At 45.2% G+C, this 22258-nt stretch overlaps 5 protein-coding genes across 5 annotated transcripts; 3 read left to right on the forward strand and 2 right to left on the reverse strand.

The window, feature by feature from the left end:
- The first annotated feature begins 1319 nt into the window (after window positions 1-1319).
- ppie (peptidylprolyl isomerase E (cyclophilin E)) lies at window positions 1320-4754 on the forward strand. The gene is made up of 10 exons (XM_086183762.1): window positions 1320-1373; window positions 1734-1832; window positions 1943-1986; window positions 2186-2212; window positions 2868-2949; window positions 3037-3140; window positions 3227-3344; window positions 3444-3635; window positions 3734-3876; window positions 4488-4754. The coding sequence occupies exons 1-10, from the start codon at window positions 1343-1345 to the stop codon at window positions 4554-4556; spliced, it is 909 nt and encodes a 302-aa protein (XP_086039888.1). The 5' UTR covers window positions 1320-1342; the 3' UTR covers window positions 4557-4754.
- A 624-nt stretch (window positions 4755-5378) lies between these two features.
- On the forward strand, window positions 5379-8312 carry gjb10 (gap junction protein beta 10). Its single transcript, XM_086181895.1, has 2 exons — window positions 5379-5572; window positions 6542-8312. The coding sequence occupies exon 2, from the start codon at window positions 6566-6568 to the stop codon at window positions 7355-7357; it is 792 nt and encodes a 263-aa protein (XP_086038021.1). The 5' UTR covers window positions 5379-5572; window positions 6542-6565; the 3' UTR covers window positions 7358-8312.
- Window positions 8313-11616: 3304 nt separating this feature from the next.
- On the forward strand, window positions 11617-14867 carry gjb3 (gap junction protein beta 3). The gene is made up of 2 exons (XM_086182153.1): window positions 11617-11824; window positions 12373-14867. Exon 2 carries the CDS (start codon window positions 12441-12443, stop codon window positions 13293-13295), a length of 855 nt encoding a protein of 284 aa, XP_086038279.1. The 5' UTR covers window positions 11617-11824; window positions 12373-12440; the 3' UTR covers window positions 13296-14867.
- Window positions 14868-17862, reverse strand: hmgcl (3-hydroxy-3-methylglutaryl-CoA lyase). The gene is made up of 9 exons (XM_086182152.1): window positions 17697-17862; window positions 17392-17475; window positions 17084-17191; window positions 16892-16987; window positions 16618-16766; window positions 16455-16518; window positions 16189-16377; window positions 15964-16089; window positions 14868-15817 (listed from the first exon to the last, which is right to left on the reverse strand). The coding sequence occupies exons 1-9, from the start codon at window positions 17790-17792 to the stop codon at window positions 15716-15718; spliced, it is 1014 nt and encodes a 337-aa protein (XP_086038278.1). The 5' UTR covers window positions 17793-17862; the 3' UTR covers window positions 14868-15715.
- Window positions 17863-18111: 249 nt separating this feature from the next.
- zbtb8a (zinc finger and BTB domain containing 8A) lies at window positions 18112-21985 on the reverse strand. Its single transcript, XM_086182151.1, has 4 exons — window positions 21834-21985; window positions 19977-20851; window positions 19698-19867; window positions 18112-19557 (listed from the first exon to the last, which is right to left on the reverse strand). The coding sequence occupies exons 1-4, from the start codon at window positions 21896-21898 to the stop codon at window positions 19240-19242; spliced, it is 1428 nt and encodes a 475-aa protein (XP_086038277.1). The 5' UTR covers window positions 21899-21985; the 3' UTR covers window positions 18112-19239.
- Window positions 21986-22258: the final 273 nt, after the last annotated feature.

The raw sequence follows: 22258 nt of genomic DNA on the forward strand, positions 1-22258 counted from the left end.
ATCTAACAAATACTAGCCAGTTGTTTGCACTGAGGTTTTTCAGGGCAAGGCTAAGACCACTGCAGAAGAAGCACAAACATGGATCATATGTGTTCTTTGGCATAAATCCATATCATTCAGGGCAGTTATTCCCAAAGTCGCTGCTTTCGGTCCTCTGGTGGTATTTAGTGGTACTACATGTGAGCTATGTAGCACCTCCATCTCATTTACAACGAGAAACAGAAAAGTTTATGTAACATTTAACAGAATATTTATGGTCAAATGAACCAAACTGATACAGTTTTGAATCTTGTAGGTCTGTTGTCATTATTTCTTTGTCTATTTTCACATGTTGCAGGTCAAATTTGGCCCCTGGGCCCAACTTTGGGCAGCGTTCGTGCAGAGTAACTGTCAAAGTTTTGAAAAAAACCCTTTTGATCTATATTCTCAACAGCTGTTAGCAAAGTGGGCAAGATTTTTACAATTGGGCAACCACAAAACCTTTCAAGACTATCCATTGTCTTCCGCTTATTCCTACATCAAGGGGGGGCTGGAGCCTATCCCAGCGTCAACGGGCAAGAGATGGGGTTCGCCAGTCCATCGCAGGGCCAACATAGAGAGACGAACAACCATTCACACTCACAATCATACCTACGGTCAATTTAGAGTATTCAATCAGCCTCGTCCCCTCTTGATGTCTTTGGACTGTGGGAGGAAGCTGGAGTACCAGAGAGAACCCACACAGGAACAGGGAGAACATGCAGACTCCACACAGAAAGATCCCGTGCCTGAGCTGGGACTCAAACTCGGAACCTTCTTGCTGTGAGGCGACAGTGCTGACCACTGCACCACCGAGCAGCCCCTTTCAAGACTATATATGTTGATATTAGGAGTTATTGTTACACTACTTTTACATCATTTATCTCCCTATTCTTGATTAGAATGGGCTAAAATAATGTAATTATTTAACCTTTTGCAACAGAAATAGTGTCCTGACACCGTGAGAGAAGCAAAGGTGCTGCTAATAACATGATGGGTTCCTTATATTCACTGTGTGACGATGAAAACAGCCAAATACAAGCTAACAATGCATGCTGAAGGTTTCATAAAAATTGTGTTTTATTAAATTAAAACAAATGATGATATTATTATTATTATCATTATTATCATCATATTATGGTTTGGGATGTTTTTGAAAGAAGAGGTTATAATAGTCTTTTTTTTACTAAATTGTAATATAACTCTGAAAGCATTTTCTCCAATAACCGCTAGAGGGCGCCCAAAGGCGGCACTCCAGAGAGGCGGGTTTTAATTTCTCTCCACCAATCAGCGCTGAGGTCAAAGTTGAAGGGTTAAATCCAATATGGCGGCAAGCAAACGAGTGCTCTATGTTGGTATGTTCTTACACACTTAACTTGGTGCGGTTTGTATTTTTCTGTAGATGAAGCCAAAATTTTCTACGTCGTTTTTTCTGTCAAAGTATCTGCGTAGACGTAATTAAACGGGTTAGGGTTGGCGAATGTGGCTGAAGCCGCTTCGTATGATGAGAAGCCGACAGACGGCATCAATGCGCAGGCTCAAACATTTAAAACTTGGCGCAGCTTTCCACGTAACCCTAGAGTATGTGATCTTGATGTAAAGATATTTTTTGTACAAGTATGTAACAGAAAGCTACTGCCGGTCCGAGCAATTGTTACTTGCCAGGTGTGTCTTGTGTTTACTTGCTAATTCTCTGTGCTGCGTCTGTCTTGAAGGTGGTCTGGCGGAGGAAGTGGACGAGAAGGTGTTACACGCTGCTTTCATCCCGTTTGGAGACATCACGGACATCCAGATACCGCTAGACTATGAAACAGGTGCGACAGAGAAGTTTTTCAATGATTGTGTTTTTAGTTTTTGTTCGTTTAAAAAAAAAACCTTTTGAGGAGCGAAAGATTAAGCTTTATCAATGTGTCCCCACTTTCAGAGAAGCACAGAGGATTTGCGTTCATTGAGTTTGAGCTTGCAGAGGTAAGGCCATTCATATTATTCTGCTGATGCAGCTGCAAGAATTTGATATTACTTCTGTTAGTTAAATAAGCTGCTTGTATATCTGTGCAGAGGTGATGAAATACTCAAGCTCAGATGAATGTCTTTTATTGGTGTCCTGTTGCATTTACAGTAGTAATAATGTGCACCACCACTTCATGCCACTTGTCTCCCTCTGTAGGACGCAGCTGCAGCTATTGATAACATGGTAAGTGATGCACGGACAGTAAACGCACCAACAATGATGAGTGTGTTCATCCATCACGTTTTGTCATCGACGATGGCGAGCGAGGGCAGCGCGTTCATTATGTCCCGGGAAAATGGCCGTAGATGATCTGTTCTCCCTGGCGAGGGATGTCAGTTAGCGACATTCTGCTAACTGCTCACTAACAGTGTTACCGGACATGTTGTCTTTATTTGTTATTATGTTATTCCTACTTCCGTGTGAGTCAGCATCAGTTTCACGTCACAGCGATCATTTAAGTGGACGTCAGCAAGGACAAAATGAAGCTCAGCGATTCCATCACTGCCAATGGCTGTTTGGCGGTGCCTATCATTAAAAATTATATTTTTATGTGCAGTTTGTGTGCAGTTAGCAGCCTGATATTACATTAAGCATTTAGTATGTTTATCAAATGGAACGGACAGTAGTGAGTTCCTGTAAATTTGTTTGTTTTGATTGGCTGTCATTCATCCCATCATCAGTACTAAAATTGATTTCATCGATATCTTCACCGCCATCGTTGTTAGTACTGATCGTTGTCGTTCTTGTTGTGAAAAGCCTTCAAGGTTTAAAAACCTGTCCAAGAATTTCTCCCTCTGCTTCTGTACCATCGTTTGTCGTGGTTCTGTTTCTCCATCAGAACGAGTCCGAGCTCTTTGGACGGACCGTGCGAGTCAACATCGCCAAGCCCATGAGGATCAAAGAAGGCTCATCTCGACCTGGTGAAGGATGAAGTCACAGAGGAGGGTTTTTTTTTAGGGTTGGTGACATAAAGCCTGGTTCTGATCTTAGCTCTGTCTTTCCTACAGTTTGGTCTGACGATGACTGGCTGAAGAAGTTCTCTGGAAAGACAGCAGAGGAGGCTGAGGGCGAGGCGGCGGCGGTGGAAATGGCAAACACTGCTGCACAAGAGGTGAGACGGCTTCCCACCGAGTGTGTCGGTACAGCTGACATCAGACACGGAGCCAGGTAGTGACTGGGAATGATTTGTACCTGCAGGCCGAGCCCTCTGCTAAAAAGAGACGAGTCAACCCTCAGGTCTACATGGATATTAAGATCGGCAACAAGCCAGCAGGGAGACTTCGCTTCCTGCTGCGGGCTGACATCGTCCCCATGACTGCAGGTCCGTGCGCTGCTCTTCACCCTCTCATCTATCCCTGAAATATGTATTAGTTGTGCGCAAAATTCAAAACAATGTTTGTATAAATTATATAACCTGCAGAGAACTTCCGCTGCTTGTGCACACATGAGAAGGGTTTTGGTTTCAAGGGGAGCAGCTTTCATCGCATCATCCCCCAATTTATGTGCCAAGGAGGCGACTTCACCAACCACAACGGCACCGGTGGCAAATCCATTTACGGACGCAAGTTTGATGATGAAAACTTTGTCTTGAAACACACGGCCCCGGGTGAGTAGCTCCCTGAGGAGCGTGTGGTTTCTCACGGTTGGTGTTCAGCTACAGGTTCCAGGGGATTCGCCGCTAAACGCCGTCTCTGGTGCTCACAGGGCAGCTGTCCATGGCCAACTCAGGGCCGAACACAAACGGCTCCCAGTTCTTCATCACCACTGACAAAACAGACTGGCTGGACGGCAAACATGTAGTGTTTGGAGAGCTGGTGGAGGGGATGGATGTGCTCCGAGCAATGGAGGTAATAATGTAATGATATATAAATCTATGTTTCATGTACGAAACCAAACATTTCAGTCACTGTCAAGTATTTAGTAACAAGCCTGGGAACATTCTTGACTTATTGCCCTGCAGTTCTTAATCATACTTGTTCGTCACTTTGAGAAATTATGATTCATGCCAGGTAGACCAGCTTTTGTGTCGATTCCTCTTCCTCAGCGACCAGGTGTGTTAAAGCAAGTCATTTTGAATTGTGAGGATGGAGAACAGTTGAGATGAAGCTTCAAAACAAACAAATTCAATTTTTCAGCCATTCAGACTCGGTTTTGCAGCGCGAGTATTTGGTTTACAAGCTCGAAATGTGTGACTCAGATTTATGTTCTGCTTCAGGTTGTTTGGGCCCATTTGTGGGCTCTATATTATAGATTATACATGGACCTGATGCAGAATCAGAACCTGTCAGTTTACCGGTGGAGAAGAGAACGTCATGATAGATTTTTACAGGTTAAATAAAAAAATAAAAAAAGTAAATTCTTCAACTGTTGTCAAATAATGACAGTTGGACAGAAATATCGTTCTTTTCACAGGGTTGATTCTCCCCGTCTGACACGTTAATCTGTTTCCTTGATGCAGGCTCAAGGAGCAAAAGACGGCAAGCCCAAGCAGAAAGTCATCATCTCAGACTGTGGAGAATACGTCTAGATAAAATGGAGTGTGTGTGTGTGTGTGTGTGTGTGTGTGTGTGTGTGTGTGTGTGTGTGTGTGTGCGCGCGCGCGTGTGTTCTACCTCTGTGAAAGTAAGGACCATTCATGGTCCTCTCTGGAGTTTGAATAGAAATCTTCTGCTGTGTAAATACTTCCCTAAACACCCTTTTTAAATAAAGAACCCCAGTTATCACTTTGTACAATTCCGTCTCCCTCCTGATTGTTGTTTTAAACGTGTACAATCACATCATGGCTGCATATTGATAACACTTTTGACAGGAATACTTTATTGATCCCACACTGGGGAAATTTCCATAGTTGCAGCAGCATTTACAGGGAGAAGGAGAGGATAATATAAATAAAAAAAATATGAAATTAGAAAAAAACAAACAGTAACATCAATATATTTACATAAAGAAGGAAAAACAAAATATTTTAAAGGGAAGATTGTTTTTGTGTAAAAAGGGGGGGGGGGTTAAAGGGTCACGTGACCGCACCGGTTTACTTCCATTTGTGCGTCCACAGAATGAGACGACACACCTTGTCACGTGACCACGCCTCTATTGATTGCTGTTATGACCATCCTGTGTCTGGGTATATCAACAAAAACATCGGGAAAATGCCCCTCCCCCTTTTTTTGCTGCAAAAAACAATATTTTTCCAATAAACAAACAATATAAAAAAAAACTATCAAAATGATCCGTCCCGTCATCAAAATGATGGGGGGGTGGGGGGGGGGGGGAGGACCTCTGCCCCCCCAACTAGGACTAGAATGCACGATCCCGCTGCCCGCCGCGAAAATCGACTCGACAGCGTCCCTCTCCCCCCTCCCGTGTGTGAGTGAGACGGTCCACACCTGAGCAGGTCGGGTCCTCGAAGGAGAGGGACAGGCCAACAACTCCACCCCCCTTCCACTCCCCTCCGCCCCGCTGAGATTCTCCGCCGTGAGCTTCATCCAAAGCCTGTTCCTCCTTCCTCCGACACAGAGCCGCAGCGCCAGCGCCGAAAAAACTGTAAGTACCCGCTTTCAAATGTGTGATAATAAATCGGCACGGTGACGAAACTTCGATTTGGATTTAGGGCGTTTTTAGTTTTGAACCTGACAAGTTCGAAGAAGTGTTAAAAAAAAGGAAAAAAATAGACAGTTGAAGGCGCTTAGCCAGATGTTGGGAAGTGATCCGCGACACTTCAGCAAACCAGAAACAAACTTTTAAGAGCCGAACGAGTCATAAGAAAGATCGAAGGCACTCCCAGTTCATTCATGCTTAGCTGTACAGGGATCAAGTCCGGGCTAACCGACCTACGGAGCCCTGGTGTGGCCGTGGGGGTGGAGGTAGGAGAGATCTTGTGGCCACTTGACTTCATTTGTCCCCTCATTTTCATAATTTTGAGGCCAGGAAATTTGGCTTCTCCTTCAATTTCATTATTTTGAAGCCAAAAGATTTAACCTGTTCCTTCAATTTAGTTATTTTAAGGCCACGCACTATAAATTGATCTGTTCATTTAGTGATTCTGAGGCCACGAGATACAGCTTTTGCTTCATTTTCAGTATTTTGAGGTTTTAAGACTAAACATGTTTCCTCAATTTTGTTATTTGGAGGTCATTACGTAAAACCTTGCTCCTCCGATTTTGTTGTGGTGAAGCTACAAGATTGAACTTGTTCCCACAAAGGAACTACTTATGATTATTATGGCCTCGAAATGATTGAACTGAGAGAACAAGATTGATCTTGTGGACTGCAAAGACTTATTTATTTATTATTGTATGGCCTCAGAAGAACTGAATTGAGTGAACAATTTTAAACCTTATGGACACAATCATTTTTCTCCACTCTCATTCTTCTCTTTTTTGGCCGCATCTGGGCTCCGTACATTTCTGTGAGTTGTGTCTCCTGGGTCTCAGGCTGGTGGATACCTGAGACTACTAGTCTGTGACATTCCAGCTGAAACGTTTTTTTTGTTTTTTTTTCGTCTTTCATCAGCAGGAAGTGTGACCGAACGTTGACATGAATTGGGCGTTCCTCCAGGGCCTCCTCAGCGGGGTGAACAAGTACTCCACTGCCTTCGGCCGAGTGTGGCTCTCCATCGTTTTCCTCTTCAGGGTGATGGTGTTTGTGGTGGCAGCAGAGAAAGTTTGGGGTGACGAGCAGAAAGACTTCAAATGCAACACAATTCAGCCTGGCTGCCACAACGTCTGCTTTGATCACTTCTTCCCCGTGTCCCACATCCGGCTGTGGGCGCTGCAGCTCATCTTCGTCACCTGTCCCTCCCTCCTGGTGGTCATGCATGTGGCCTACAGGGAGGACAGGGAACGCAAAAACCGCCTCAAATACGGCGAGAACTGCCGGCGTCTTTACAAGGACACCGGAAAGAAGCGCGGAGGTCTGTGGTGGACCTACGTCCTCACGCTGGTCTTTAAAATAGGTGTAGACGCCACGTTTGTCTACCTCCTCTACCACATCTACGAGGGCTACGACTACCCGTCACTCCTCAAGTGTGAGCAGAAGCCCTGTCCCAACAAGGTCGACTGCTTCATCGCCCGGCCCACGGAGAAGAGGATCTTCACCATCTTCATGGTGGTAACCAGCCTGGCCTGCATCCTGCTCTCTTTTTTTGAAATCCTCTACTTGGTCGGCAAACGCTGCCGGGAGATTTTCATGGCGGTCCATCACTCTCACCACATCATGACCAACAAACTGTCCAGCGGAAGCAACTTGATGGAGTCAAACTCTCTAAAGACGACCGGAAAAAACATGCCTGAAACACCCGCTCCGGCGTACAGCGTCGCCATATCTTGAGAGAGAGAAAGTGAAGCGTCTGTTCAGACTTTGCAGCCATGTCCTCCAAAGACTCATCTGCAGGCCTGTTGAGTTTGCTCAAAAACTGAACTGCAGCGGAAGGCACTTTTTTCTCTCGCGGAGGATTTGAGATTGAAGGCGGCCAAACAATCCTGACTAAAACATTCAGCTCGCCATGTGATGTGTCACTTATCTGGAATTTGCTTCTTGTTGAGTACTCACAGATGAAATCCCTGCGTGGAAAAACGGCAAGTTTATGCAGCGCGGCATCAGATTTAGCCTTGAGGTCAATGGCATGACTCATGGCGGGGTTTGGAGGGCACGGTTTAACTAAAACATGTGGTTATCTGTGTCAGAATTTCCTTCTGCTGACTGCCAAACCTCAGGGTGTTTTCACCAAAACTGCCGTCACTCAAATGTACATGTGTGTGTGGCCTGGACAGCTTATCTGATTGTTCCCTTTGTGAATGCTGAATGTAATTTATCAACAGGTTGCTGTTGTGTATGTTTTTGTTTGGTTTCTGCATTGATGGGGCAGCGTGCCCCCAAATATGTTAATATTATTCATTAAAGATACCTGTTTTCAAACGAGTCCATCCTATATTGCATGTGGAAGCATAGAGGAACTATACCAGCATAATGTCGCTGGTAATTACCTCTATCTTTTTCCATGTGTTTCCCTCCTCGGCGTTTCGAGTTGCTGTGTTGCTAGGAGCAGCGCCCTCACTGTTTGGGGCCGCGCGGTACTTTGAGTAGGGAAGAGGAGGAGTCACCCTCCCCTCAACTTGATTCATCCTGGCTGACGTGTCGGTCCACCCATCGCAGGAATCTGTCGGCCCATGTACGGCCTCTGAATAGATGATTGCTGTATTTACACTGCAGTAAATGTAGTCGAGTACAAGAGGTTGTGTGACAAAAAGGCAGGAGCTGTGCTGCCACCTCAGTACCATGGAAGTGAATACTGTTGTGCTGCCACCTCAGTACCATGGAAGTGAATACTGTTGTGCTGCCCAAAACAAATAAAGAGAGCTCAGGAAATTGAGTTCGTGAATGCTTTCATCAACATCTACTTCCGCTCCAGTGGGAACTACAAGGATACAAGGGAGGCTGATTCAGGAAAGACAAGTTTATGGCAGGGCTGGGACAAGAACAGGAGGAAAATCTGCTTCCATTTAGATCCTGTCAGACTTATTCGTCAACAGGATTTATGCTCTCTAAAATATTGTACCCTCTGTACACGAGCGAGCTTCAGTTCTGTTTGTTCTCTTGTTTACTCAAACCACAACTTGGGTGGATCTTGAAACGCGTTGACAGCCCGACTCATTAGGAGACCCTCCCAGCTCTTCTCTGATATTATCGCTCCTCTTCACCCGGCTTTCTCCACTTCGTGCTCTTCCTCCCACAGCACCCACAGTGTTGTTTGTTCCGTCTGTGTACGTTCATCCTGTCGGGACTTGCATCTGGCAGAGGTTGAGTCACGGGGTTTACATTCCTCCAGGTGTGTCCCAGCAGACTGCCTGGACCAGTTTTCATCTGGGGCCAACGAGTAACGTCTTCAGGACTCCTCCTGTTTCGCATCCAAATATTTGTCTCCTCAGTCGCCCGAGATGTGCGTGTAAAGTGACGTGATATTCACAAACGTCTCTGCTGTAACCGACTTTCCAACACATGATACTTCTGACAATATTCTGCGAGTTTTACCTCAAAGCTGCAAGACTTTGAGGTGAAGTGTTTGACACATTCTTTTATTTTGTGTATTTGCCAAAAGGGGAAAATGTGCTCCAAAGATTTCAAAAACTTCCATTTATATTTGTGTCTACACCCCAAAAAAAATTTTTTTGGGCCACATCTCAAAATATGAGTATGATATTTTGTGACATATGAGAAGAACAGGTAAAATAGACTTATGAAGAAGTTTTATTTTTAATTTTTTTTTTTTTAAATCCGTCTCATGTCAACAATTTCATCACATCCCTGGAGGTTAGAGGTACAACTCGATGATGCTCAAGGAGAACGCTTCATCGTCGTCTCTGACGTATGCCGCATTTGCCGGCCTGAGGGATACAGCAAGACATTTTGCGTGATGTTGAAATTACATGACCAGACTTGAACTGAGAGCAGTGACATCAGAGCAAGTCATTTGTGTGCAATAGAATATGAAAGAAGACACCTGTAAGTAAGCATGGGCAAGCCCTGGAACAGTTATGGCAAGAAGAACATGCCAGCTTTCCAGGAAATACAAGTACTGTCTATCCCCTCTGGAGCCAGACAAGAAGACTGATTCCATTCTCCTGTCTGTGCATGCATGAAGGAGCTTGAACCCTAAAACAATGGCTGACCACTAGTTAGTGCAAAGAATGAAAGTGGGAGGGCAGGTTAGCATACCTCTGTCAAATGTGATCAAATACACATTTCTCCAAAACAATCTTCGTCTGCCCTAATAGAACTAGGTCTGTGCATAATATTCGCGATGAAAATACTATTTCAAATTACAATAAACTGTAATTTTAGAACCAGACAGTGGGAACTATATTCTCCAGGATGCAGTGATTTAATGCAGCACCTCAAAACTTTGGCTAACTCAATATTTGACGACTGGAAGAGCAACTGCTGCTAATTATCATGGCTGACTTAATAAGAGTAGATAAGAGTATGATAACTTCGAAACAAACCAAGATCCTGAACCTTATCTATCTGATATGTGACAGAGTTATGCTAGCAGTTCCCATCCGCTGCCATTCATTATGCTAAGCTAACTAGCAGCCCAAATGTAATCCCTTGATTACATTTGGATTGTGGATAAACACGAGTTGAACAAAGTCAGTGGAAAGAAAAGATTTAAGAAGCTAATATTAAATATTGATGACTGTTCTAAGTTTGTAAGCTAAACAAATACTTTGGTGTCTCTTATTAGTTCCCAGTTAACATTATTTGTTTAGTTTTCATTCTCAGTTATAAGCTAATGTTATCTTTTAATATTATTCATTATTATTCTTAGTTCTAAGGTAACCTTTTCTCTTGGTTATTGTTCTTAGGTATAAGCTAACCTTTTCTTTTGGTTATTGTTCTTTGGTATAAGCTAACGTTATCGTTTAGTTATCGTTCTTACTTCTAAGCTAACATTATCTTCTGGTTAGCGCTCTTGGTTATAAGCTAATGCTATTTTACGGTGCCCATTCCTCGTTTTAAATTAACATCTTCTTTTGGTGTTTGCCCTTAGTTTTATTGTTCATTAACACACCTTTATTTCTCCTTCAAAAGCCAGTACAGTTGAATATTTGAGGCAGACTTTTCTGTTGTCGTCCCCTTGTGACAAAACAGGATAATCGGTCAGTGGCTCCCCAGGGATTTGGGGTTTTAGACTTTTAAGCATCCAGAGAATTCGCCTGGATATGCTGCTTCTAATCAGCTGTCTCCCTTACAGAGCTTTATGTACAGAAACAAAAGTAAGTTGATGGTGGACGACGGTACAGAGGAGTCAAACGTTTGTAGTATAACAATGAACTTGGGAGCTCTGGGAGCCCATGAATTGCAACGATGTTATCTGAGAAGCGCTATGAAAGGGAAGGAGCAAACACGATAGCTGGAACATTTTGTGGTATTACGTGACTTTAAAACAAACCATGAAAACTATGAAGGAACAGGGAAGTGAAACACCTAAGAAAACTCAAAATGAAGCAACTATATGTCTCATTTGAATGAAAATGACTTCCTTATCCACCATTTTCATCGCCCCCCATACTTCACCCTCAGTATTGCCTTACGCTCACCACTCCAACAAGTTTTGGAAGCTTCTTAATGAACAGACTGAAGGAATGCACACCTACATTCACCTTAGGGTGTGTCCCGTGGGTATACTGAAGCACTCACACAGGTTAGGACAAGAGGACAGAATTGTTCCTGGTAACAGGGAACAAAATAATAAACACAAGCGTATTTCCCACCAAACTACGTTTTAATAAGCATAAAACAAACCTTTAATAAGTCTTATGGAGTGTGTGGAGGTGTTGTCACAGGGACTCCTGGTTATCACACACACACACACACACACACACACACACACACACACACACACACACACACACACACACTCTCTTGGCCCACTAAAGCTGCAAATGAGCATGTCTCCAACACTTTTCATCTTCGGGACTCTGTAAAGAATAAAGAGTGTGTGTGTGTGTGTGTGTGAGAGAGAGAGAGAGAGAGGGAGTGAGAGGGAGAAGAGGAACCGAGGTGAGGGAGGGAGCGAGGGAGGAAAAGAGCTCACACATCTGGGCAGCTCCAGTTTTTCGTCTGTAACCACACCCACAAGCGCATTTCTCTAGTCCGCCGCGCTCCTTTACCTGTCGAGAGGAGCCGAACCTAATGCGTTGAAGGAGTAAATCGACATTAAATGTATCGTGAAAGAAGTTGGAAACGTATTTACCGGTTTTCTTTTGGACTTGAAATCGATTAAGTCGTCTTCTGGTAAGTTGAACTGTCCTTCTAATGCGCCTTGGATGTTCTGTCCGCGGTGTGGCTAAATGGAAACGCGTCTTTTCATATGTTCCGTGTTCATCTCCTTAACTTTTAATGTTTTTTTTTTTAAACCGTCGTTTATTGTGGTCAAATGCTGGTAGAGAGCCAAACATACCAGAACAGTGACAAGCAAGCAACGCAGGGCCTGTGCGTGAGAGGCTGGCCTGTGATAGAGGCTTTTTACACATTAAAATGTCCCCTCAATTCACGTGTACTTTTATCTTATAAAATAAATATTAGCTCAAAAGTAGGGAATTGTCCTATTCACTTGTGTGTGACTGAAGTCTGTGTTATTGTTAGCCTCTCAAGCAGGGTTGATATATGAGACTTGTGTGAGTTGTTTTTACTTGAAGTCAACTCTGGAGGATAAATGACTGATTTAAGAGTGTGAAGTTATGAGGAATTCAAGTCACCTGATGTCGCTTGGACCTTCTCCCTCATGTTCACACCAAGCCAATGCGAGCATGTTTATTCATTCTTTATTCTGTCACGTCCAGGTTTCAGTGAGAGCCCCAACCGGTAAGGAACGACTTCCAGAGGACACATTTGACAGACAGCCAAGGACATGGACTGGAAGACCTTCCAAGCCCTCCTCAGTGGGGTCAATAAATACTCCACGGCGTTTGGGCGCATATGGCTCTCCGTGGTGTTTGTGTTCAGGGTGATGGTGTACGTGGTGGCGGCTGAGCGAGTGTGGGGGGACGAGCAGAAGGACTTTGACTGTAACACCAAGCAGCCTGGCTGTGCCAACGTCTGCTACGACTATTACTTCCCCATTTCCCACATCCGCCTGTGGGCACTGCAGCTGATCTTTATTACCTGTCCATCCTTCATGGTGGTTATGCATGTGGCCTACCGCGATGACCGGGAGCGCAAGTACAGAGCCAAGCACGGCGAAAACGCCAAGCTGTACAACAACACGGGTAAGAAACATGGCGGCTTATGGTGGACCTATCTGATAAGCCTCTTTGTGAAGACAGGCATCGAGGTGGCCTTCCTCTACCTGCTGCACTACGTGTACGACAGCTTCTACCTGCCGAGGCTGGTCAAGTGTGAGGTGGCACCTTGCCCCAACGTAGTGGATTGCTACATAGGCCACCCCACCGAGAAGAAGGTCTTCACCTACTTCATGGTCGGAGCGTCCGCCCTCTGCATCATCCTCAACATCTGTGAGATCATTTATCTGATCTCAAAGCGAATTGTGCGGATTGCGAACAAGATGAAGAGGCGGAATCGCACCGTGGTTGTGCGCGAGGACGACGACGACGCCTTCAACCACTGCAACCTGTCTTCATCCAAGCAGGACCTGAAGGAGAAGCCTCCATCCTTCAAGAGCGCGTACAAGTCTGCCTACAGACCGTCCGGACTCAAGCTTGAGGAAAAGATTCGGGCCTCTGCGCCAAATTTGTCGATTGCATAATGAGCAAAAAAACAAAACACAACAACAACAGAAATCAGACTGAACATGAGAAAATCAGCAACGCAGGCCGACTCTGAACTATGAGCGAGTATGTGTCAGACCCTGGAAACTGAGTCATCAGCACTGGATTCATCCTGTGGGTCCCCGTGTCCACACCTACAACTCTTAGGTTTCCAAGTCAACATCCTCAATATTTACAAGTCAGCGAGAGGCGAATTGATTTCTTCATCATATGTTGGTTTCTTTTGGAACACAGTAAAGGTCTTTGTGCCTCGTCGCCCCCTCACCCATATCAGAACATTCCACTAATATTTCTCTGCCTTTCTTGTCATTGGATGTTTGACACAGGAGGGGATGGAAAGAAACACTCAGCGGGGACACACCTGGCGGAGGTATTACCCCTCCCTACCTGTGTCTACAGGGAACTCTGTCCTCACTTGTACATTTCAGTGATCGCTTTTATTTAAAGGGAAATCATCATCATATCTTCGCATTTTGATGACCCGCCCCCCCTTTAAACAGGACCTGAGTCGATCCAGAATGTCAAGCATTGGAGAGGACACAGTAATGTCTGGGTAAAACTTGAAGGTGTACAAACTGGCCTAAAAAAAAAAAAAAGTTTTATTGTGTATATTTGCTCAGATCCAGTGGATTACAGTGATTAAGTGCGGATCATTGATCTGTTTCTTCAGCAGGCATATACACTTGGTCTCGTGCTGCATGCAGACAAAGTAAATCGCCAGTGTTTTGACGCGCTTGTACACAGCGTCTCCTCAGCCAGGACAGCTGTTGATTTAAATCAGACCAAAGGAATGCTGCTGTTTAATTCAGTGTGTGTATGTGTGTGTGTGTGTGTGTGTGTGTGCCAGCTACACAGCAGCAGGGCGCTGGACTATCAGATCATTCATTGAATTATCACGTTGTTTGCAGTCACTCATCCTCCTCAGTGGAAATGTCAGGTGTATTTTACTGCACTATTTGTTTATAAATGTAATTTTTTATATATATTAAAAATTAAATTTATTGCACTTATGATTACGGGATACTTTTTGACACCGATCTCAAATGTGGTCCATTAAGAAAAGCTTTACATGCGGTAACTAATCGCCCTGAATGACGTACGAATGAATTTTCCACTGCTGCTGACTCATGATTACGATTCCTCTACTCGCAATCCCTCGACCAATAGACTAACTGGTGTCTGCTCATGTGAACTAGCTAGCGAATCATCATGACACGGCGTTTCTGTGACACCACGCTGTAGGTTTAGGATTGTTGGGAGTGCGGAGGCTGCGGTGAAGAATCTCAGTCCACTGGTCAGACTTGTCAGTCAGGTTCCTCCAAGGTGCAGCAAACAAAGACAATTTTATTTATCCTGCATCTTCCTCGAGAAACGGAAAAATGAACTTTTAAAAATAAAAAAGGGGCAAGTCTTACTTTAACTTCCTTGTGGGATCGGTGCTTGCTCCAAATCAGTTTTTACCCAATTTTCAGAGCTCTAAACACAGCAGCCTGCAGTCTTTTAAATTCCGTTCGTTCCCAGTAGATTCATCACAAATTGTATGAGAAACGTAGTGAAATAAGTGTTTATTTTAAAAATTCACTATCCAGTTTGATATTTACATTCAGAAGGCATTTTGAAATAAATACGGAAATAAATTCTACACTTAAAGAACAACAAAAAAAGAAGAATCACATCCATCATTTCTTTCGCAAGCATGCACAATTCATAAAAGTCTGCTCCGACTGATTACGTCCCGGGAAAGATCATTTCAGGACAGCGATCACGGCAAAAAGAGAGAGATACTAAAACACACGCAAATACCAGAGCCTTCTTCTTTAATAGTTTTGTTACGATTGTTAACGTCTCACCAAGAGGCTGTCAGTAAACCACACAGCACTTCTTGATAACGAGAGCAAGCCCGGAGCTTTGATTGTATTCCAGAGAAATGTTTTAGAACTGTGTGTGGATCGCCAGCGTGTCCAAATGTCCAGCCCAAGCTATGAAATAGAGTCTGGATCGGCGCCTTCATTCCGATCTGTGCATGAAGTCAAGTGATTCGGATTTTCTGGATGTGACATCCCGTCTCTTAACTTATTACTGATTCTGTCTTTGCGGACATCAACAGTATATTTATCCACCTCTGCTTGGACATGGGTACAGGAAGAGTTTGCTCCATTATTCAGGGAGTGAAAACACCTGAACCAGAACCACTACAGGTATGGCCCAGACAGAGGCTGACTTAGATTAAGGCACTGTTCCAGCTGCGCTATCATACAGTGAATTTTAGAAACCCAGGGTTCAACTCTGACAGCATCATCTACATATCAAAGTAATATTCTCATATCAGTGGATGATGAATCAAGCTACAATTTCCATGGGAGGAACTGATGGTTTCAGGTGGGTGGTGAGGGTGCAGCTACAGTTTGCAGGTGGCCAGCGCCACTTTAGAGCTGCTTTTCCTGTTGAGGCTTCGACAGATGAAAGCCCCGGCATCCATCAGCTTTGAGAGATCCACACCCTGAGAGGGAGACAGTCAGGTTCAACTCTCACCCACATTGTGCAAAAAAAAAAGAAAAAAAAGAAAACCCGCCCCCCAAAAAATACTACAATAAAATAGTGCCTGATGTTCCAGTGGAGGTAACAGCTGGAGTTCAAGCTTCTTACCGTCTGAATGCCAAGTCCATGAAGCATATAGACGACATCCTCAGTAGCGACATTCCCAGAAGCCCCCTGGGCGTAGGGACAGCCACCCAGTCCAGCTACTGAAGAGTCCACCACACTGACTCCCATCTGCACACATGACACTCCTGAAATGCTGCACTAGAAGATTGTAGTTGTACCAAAAATAAAAATAAAAAAAAGAACAAAAACACTGTAACCAGGTCTGACCTGCAAGGCCACCAGGATGTTAGCGAGGGCTTGGCCATAGGTATCATGGCAGTGCACTGCCAGGGCGTTGACTGGCACCTCTCTGGTCACCGCCTCCAGCATTTCACTCATGCTACCTGGGGTCCCCACTCCTATGGTGTCGCCGAGGGAAATCTCATAGCAGCCCATGGAGTACAAACGCCTCGCTACCTGCAGGACAGAATTAGACCAGGTTCTTTTCATTGTGTGAAGATTTGCTGACTATATTTCCGGACGCAAGAACTCACATGTGCAACTTTCTCCGGCGCTACCTTGCCTTCGTAGGGGCAGCCGAGAACACAGGACACATAGCTGTAGGGCCGATACAATTATATACATAAATAGGTCCGACACTGTAATTCAGGTGATTTAAAAGTTTGTTTAAAGTCCCAAGCAGGCTGCTAATCTTACCCTCTGACCGGCACACCGGCCTCTTTAGCTGCTTTCATAACCTCGTCAAAGCGCTGTAAACTCTCATCCACGGAGCAGTTTATGTTCTTCTTACTGAAGAGCTCAGATGCAGCACCAAATATGGCTACCTCTGAGGCGCCTGCCTTCACCTGTGGTAAGTAGGAGCGAGGAAGAGCCATTTTTGGTGAATATTTATACCCATGCCCTACAGTATAAGACACTGTAAACAATAAGGGGCTGATGGGAAAGCATGTTGGATGATTCCAGTGCTTACAGCGGCCTGGAAGCCCTTGAGGTTAGGAGTGAGGACCGGGTAAGATACTCCAGGTTTTCTGCTGATCCCCTTCATCACCTCCACCTGGTCAGCCATCTGATGTTTGAAGAAAGCAAGAAACTTGCATCTTTACACTTGGGGGGGGGGGGGGGGGTGCTGCTAATTTGCATTACCATTAGAATAGAAACTCACCTGTGGAACCCACTTGGGTGAGACAAAGCTGGTGGCTTCTACGACTGACAGCCCCGACTCTGACAACAAGTCAATCAAGTGAATTTTGGTCTCTGTTGGGACAATGGTCTGAAGGGGGAAGCAGCAAAACAAGACGGGGAGGATGTTTGACGTGAGTTTCACCTGAGTTCATAACACCTGAGCCACGCACCTGCTAACGACATGGTTCACGCTGTCTTTTAGAAGCAGTGTGTCCTTTAAGCAGAGACACGTGTTTACTGGAACAGCTGCTGAGAAACCTAATTAGCCACATGTATATTTATTTTTACCTTTTCATTCTGAAGTCCATCTCTAGGTCCCACCTCCACTACTTTCACCTTTTCAGGAAGAGCTCGACCCGCCCTGAGGCCAGCCTACAAAAAACACACACATTTCATGTCTCACAGAGTAATACGTTTTAAGATGGAAGTGGCAAACTCGTTAAGTCTGGAGTGAATCCGAATCATTGGTACAGGGACACATCGAGGCTAGCCGTGCAGGATGCTAACAGTTAGCGTACAGGCGCTCATGTCAGCTTCGCTTCAACAACACAAACTACAAACAAGCTGGAGAGTAAGAGTACACCAAAACTCACTGGTGTGGTCTTCGCTGCGGAGCTGAACGCCAGGAACTGCTGACCCATCGCTGAGTTTAAAGTGCTTCTGTTGACAAGCCTCATAACAGCCGCCATGTTAGTCCAACCCCCAGGAATGACGTCACGCCGTCCTCTTACGATCTTGTGCTCTTTAGTTGACTGAGCAGAGCGCATGCGCCATCTAGCGGCCAGAGTTTACAGTTAGTAGGGAATCCGTGAATCAAGAGAATATTAACTGGAACAAATTAATTTCAAACACTTTCCCAACGCAGCAACATGTTGCCAGATGGGTTTTTGCTTTTGTTGCTGCAGAAACTCATCAGAAGCATTTATCTTTTAATTGTAATCTTACTGTGAAATTGCGATTAGATTTTGAGCATCTGGTTCAAAATGTTACTTTTTAAAGATGCCATTCTAGTAGTTTTTTTTTTTCCATATAGACACCATAAAAATTTTGATTTTTAAGGTGAACATCATCTTTAATTATGCCATTCATTGGTACTATTTTCCTCCAAGATATTAGTTAAAAGATACATCTACAAACTACTTAAAATCATCAGGGTTATATGATGCATCAACTTCAACTTTGGTCATTTTTGAAGGTATTTTTAGGGTGGTCTCTTTGATGTATGGCAGGTAGATGGGGGCTAAGGGCAAATGTGGTAAGATTTTGCTCTTAAAACTGACCTATCCAGTCAACTTGTGCATTTCTTGTTCAAATATTAAAAAATTTAATCAAAAAAAACAGCACACTTTAACTTATTTAACTTAAACACAAAACAAATAAACAGAAAAACTAGAAAACAAGGACATGTCTGTTGTCTGATTCCTCAGGATGAGAGGCAAAGGCATGGAAATCTAGAAAAATATCTTTACTGTGTCCAAAAGTTAAAAAAAAGCAATAAATTATAATTGGTTTTACATCGTACTGCATATCATACTCAGACATAAAGAGCACTGCAGCAGCAGTGAGACACTGGAGAGAATCTGCTCTTGACTTTCCCTTCTGGTCCTTGATGCCAACTTTCATAAAATCAGAGAAAAGGAAGCAAAGGTATCTTTTTCATGCACATGGAAAAGATGTATAAATATAAGAGTTGTTATATAACGATAATCAAGGCAAAGGAACACTGAATATGCATGCTTTGGATACTGCATATCTATGAAGCAAAACAGAAAGCAGATTTGTCACAAAGGTCAACAGTCTCTTTGAAATGAATGATTAAACTGTTGCAATAAACTAACAGAACAACTAATGTATCATAAATGTGTGTATTTACATCAGTGGAGCGCATATTTTATTCATACATTCTCTTGCATGGCTTTGACACTCACACACAGTCAATATTTGCGCATGGCTCAGCACGCACACCCATACATACGCACGTTTGCACAGCTTTCTTAGAGAGGACATTCATCGGTATAATGCATTCCTTTGTCCCTCTCCAGGACTGACCAAAATGTCCTCACTAAGATGGTTTAACCTCAAATCTGTCCTCATAAGAATAGCTGTACAAACGTGCACGCACTTTTTGGTCCCATTTCACTGCAGCTCCTCGTCACTGTCATCCACTTGCTGGATGATGAGGTCAGCCCCCGAGTCTTCTGCCAGGTCGTCATCATCGGTTACCATCCAGGTCCTCTTGCTGTCCTCTTCCTCCTCCCCGTCCACACCCAGTAAGAGAGCCGGCCCCTCATTGGTCACTTCAAGACCGTCCATGGGGATACTGTCGCAGCCCACTTCCTGGATACACGTGGTGCACATGCGGAAGCGCCGTGTGCCCTCACATACCACATGACCTGTGTCTTCGGTCACCTGACACTTACACTTCCTGCACACCAGCTTCCTGGCTTGATGGATCTGGATACAAACAAGGAGTGAACGATTTGACAGAAAATGCATTAAAAGTTCTGTGTGATGTATTAACTGATGCATAGAAGTGAGCAAGTGGTTACGATCACACGATGACGCCATCCCCCCGTACTTGTAATTGTACCTACCGTCTCAAAATGGCTGCGAAGGTGTTCCAGGCGGGTAAAACGTTTATTGCAAGCCTGACAGGGGTACGGCCTCTCCCCGGTGTGACAGCGCAGGTGACGCTTCAAGTCAGCCTTCCTCTTCACCGTGTGTGTGCAGAAGGGACATTTGAAGCGCATGATGGGGTTGGAGTCTGGAGAAGGACAACATTTGGGTTTATTCCCTGGACATCACCACCATGATGGAACTCTCTTCTCTACTATTTTAAAAGTGAAGGAAATATTGACCTGCATTTCTCTCACCTTTATTAAAATGTCCAATAACACCAACGATGGGCGGCAGGGTGGCGTACAGCTCCTCAGCCTTCTCAGCCTTCTGAGTTCTAGCCTCCTGCATATCCAGGTCTTCATGCTGGTTCGAGCGAGTGCTGTTTGGCGCCCTCCTCTTAGATGCACTTTTACCTCGCCGGCGGTCAGATCCAGGCAAAGTGTACAGAGGGTCCTGAGGGTCCTGCAGGTCCTCTGACTCTGTGTTGAGCTCATTAGCAGGGCTGCTTGGGTTAGTCTTCAAGGCTGAGCTTGAAATATCCTGGTCCAGGTCTTTCCCCATGAAGCTAGACTGGGATCTGGAGTTGTCCCGGGTCCAAAGCGCTGGTGGTGGGCTGACGGAACAGGGGCCTTGCTGCTGACGCTCTGCTGCCTCCTCTCCAGCCCCGCTGGTGAAGCTGCAGGTCTCTGACAGGCTGAGGCAGCGGTCGCTATCTTCATCTTTCACACTGATGTCCAGCGAGGATTTGATGAAGTTCTTGCAGTAGTTGATGACATTATTCATCTGCAGGTAACTGGCCGCTGACATCACCTCGATCACGTTGTGGCTGGACAGGTCCAGCTGGCCAGAATAGATGAAATCCAGGATGACGGTGAACGTCTCGGGGGTGAAGACATCGAAGGTGGCATTGACAGACTCGGACAGCCCCTCGGGCCCCTGGGACAGCAGCATGCGAAAGTAGCCACTGCTGGCGAACAAGACATTCCGGTGGGCCCTGAAGAGCTGACCCTCCACCAGCACGCTGCAGTCACAGAAGAGCTCCTGGCGCCGCTGCTGGTTGAGCTGCTTCAGCAGGTTGCTCTGGTGAGCCACCGTGATGTCAGCAGTGTTGAACCACCTCTGGGGCTGCCTGCAGGAGACACACATCCATGAGCTGCGTGTTACAGATCATTTATGCTTAAGAGGAACCATCACGCGTGTGAATCCTGGCACCTCATGACATGATCCTTCCACAGAATGATCTGTTGACTTCAAGTGTCAAAACAATGAAGCCTCAATTACCCCGTTTGTCCCTGCAGTGGACCAGCTGAAGCTCCGCCCTCATGTCCTCACTCTACACTGTGAGTGGCTGGACGAGCTTTCAATCACAAATCATCTTTTATTGGGTTACACCCGACACCAGGCAGAGAGCATCGGGTGACAAAACCAAGAAATCACCCCTGACGGAAGCGCGTGAAACACAGCAAGCACACACGACCGACGGGGCAGCAAAATAAGAGTCAAGAGAAACAAATTCGCTGCATTTCCAGAGTAGATTTCCCGGTAACCTATTTACCCACCGAAATGTCGCCTCCACGGTAAACACGTTCATGATTAATTACGCGATGCTGACTGACAGGCTCTGCAGCGCCCGAGCAACACCCGCCCGCAAACACACCATCGTGCCCCCCAATGTCCGAGACAAACACCAGAACCGAGCCGAATCAAGCCGTCAGACCTACAGAGCGACACGAGAGTGCTGCAGTCCTGCGAGAGAAAAGCGGGCAGCGGCGCACCAGAGCAGCCCTGGAGCGACGCCCACTTCAGGCTCCAGCCAACAACACAATAGAAAAATAGACACTAACCTCCAGCAGAGCATGCGGCTGCTGCTCTAAACATATATAGATAGAAAGCATCCGCCTGGTGATACAGCGAGCTAATACGCCCGTATTCATTCCTCAAGACCACCCCCACTTCTCGCTGGAGGTCCGGAGCGCAGCGAGCAGCGGGGAGGATTTGCCTGCTGCCCAAACCCAGTGACTCTCTCCCAGGCGAGAGGAATCGGCAAGACCCGCTTACGCCCCACGCCATGATAACACCCCCACCCCGTGACAACATCCACCGATACTCACTGGTGACTCGATTCACCCGGTGCCCGGTAGAGTCTATTCACCCCCAAGTCCGCCACCATATCCATGTTTTATCCGTTTTATCTTGGCTCTTTTTTTCCCCCTCGTCCAGGGTCCACACTCACCACTTCCTGCTCAGCCCTAAAGACCGAAACCCGGTTAGAGCGACTGGAGCACTGTGCTGACGTGGGTGTTTATTAACTGGGTGCCCGAGGGTTCAAGGAGCCATTTAAAGCCCCAGCACCCGTTTAAATGCACGGGAGAAGCAGAACATTATTGAAAAGCCTCAGTAGTGAGAGAATTTCCTGCACAAGTCTTAAATCTGCCATTGGTGAGATTGAAACTCTTTTTAAGTGTGCATATATTTTATTATATATATATATATATATATATATATATATATATATATATATATATATATATATATA

The sequence above is a fragment of the Aulostomus chinensis genome, chromosome 17, assembly GCF_037954235.1.
Source record: "Aulostomus chinensis isolate RoL2024-O1b breed Wild chromosome 17, RoL_Achi_v1.0, whole genome shotgun sequence".
Taxonomy (NCBI): domain Eukaryota; kingdom Metazoa; phylum Chordata; class Actinopteri; order Syngnathiformes; family Aulostomidae; genus Aulostomus; species Aulostomus chinensis.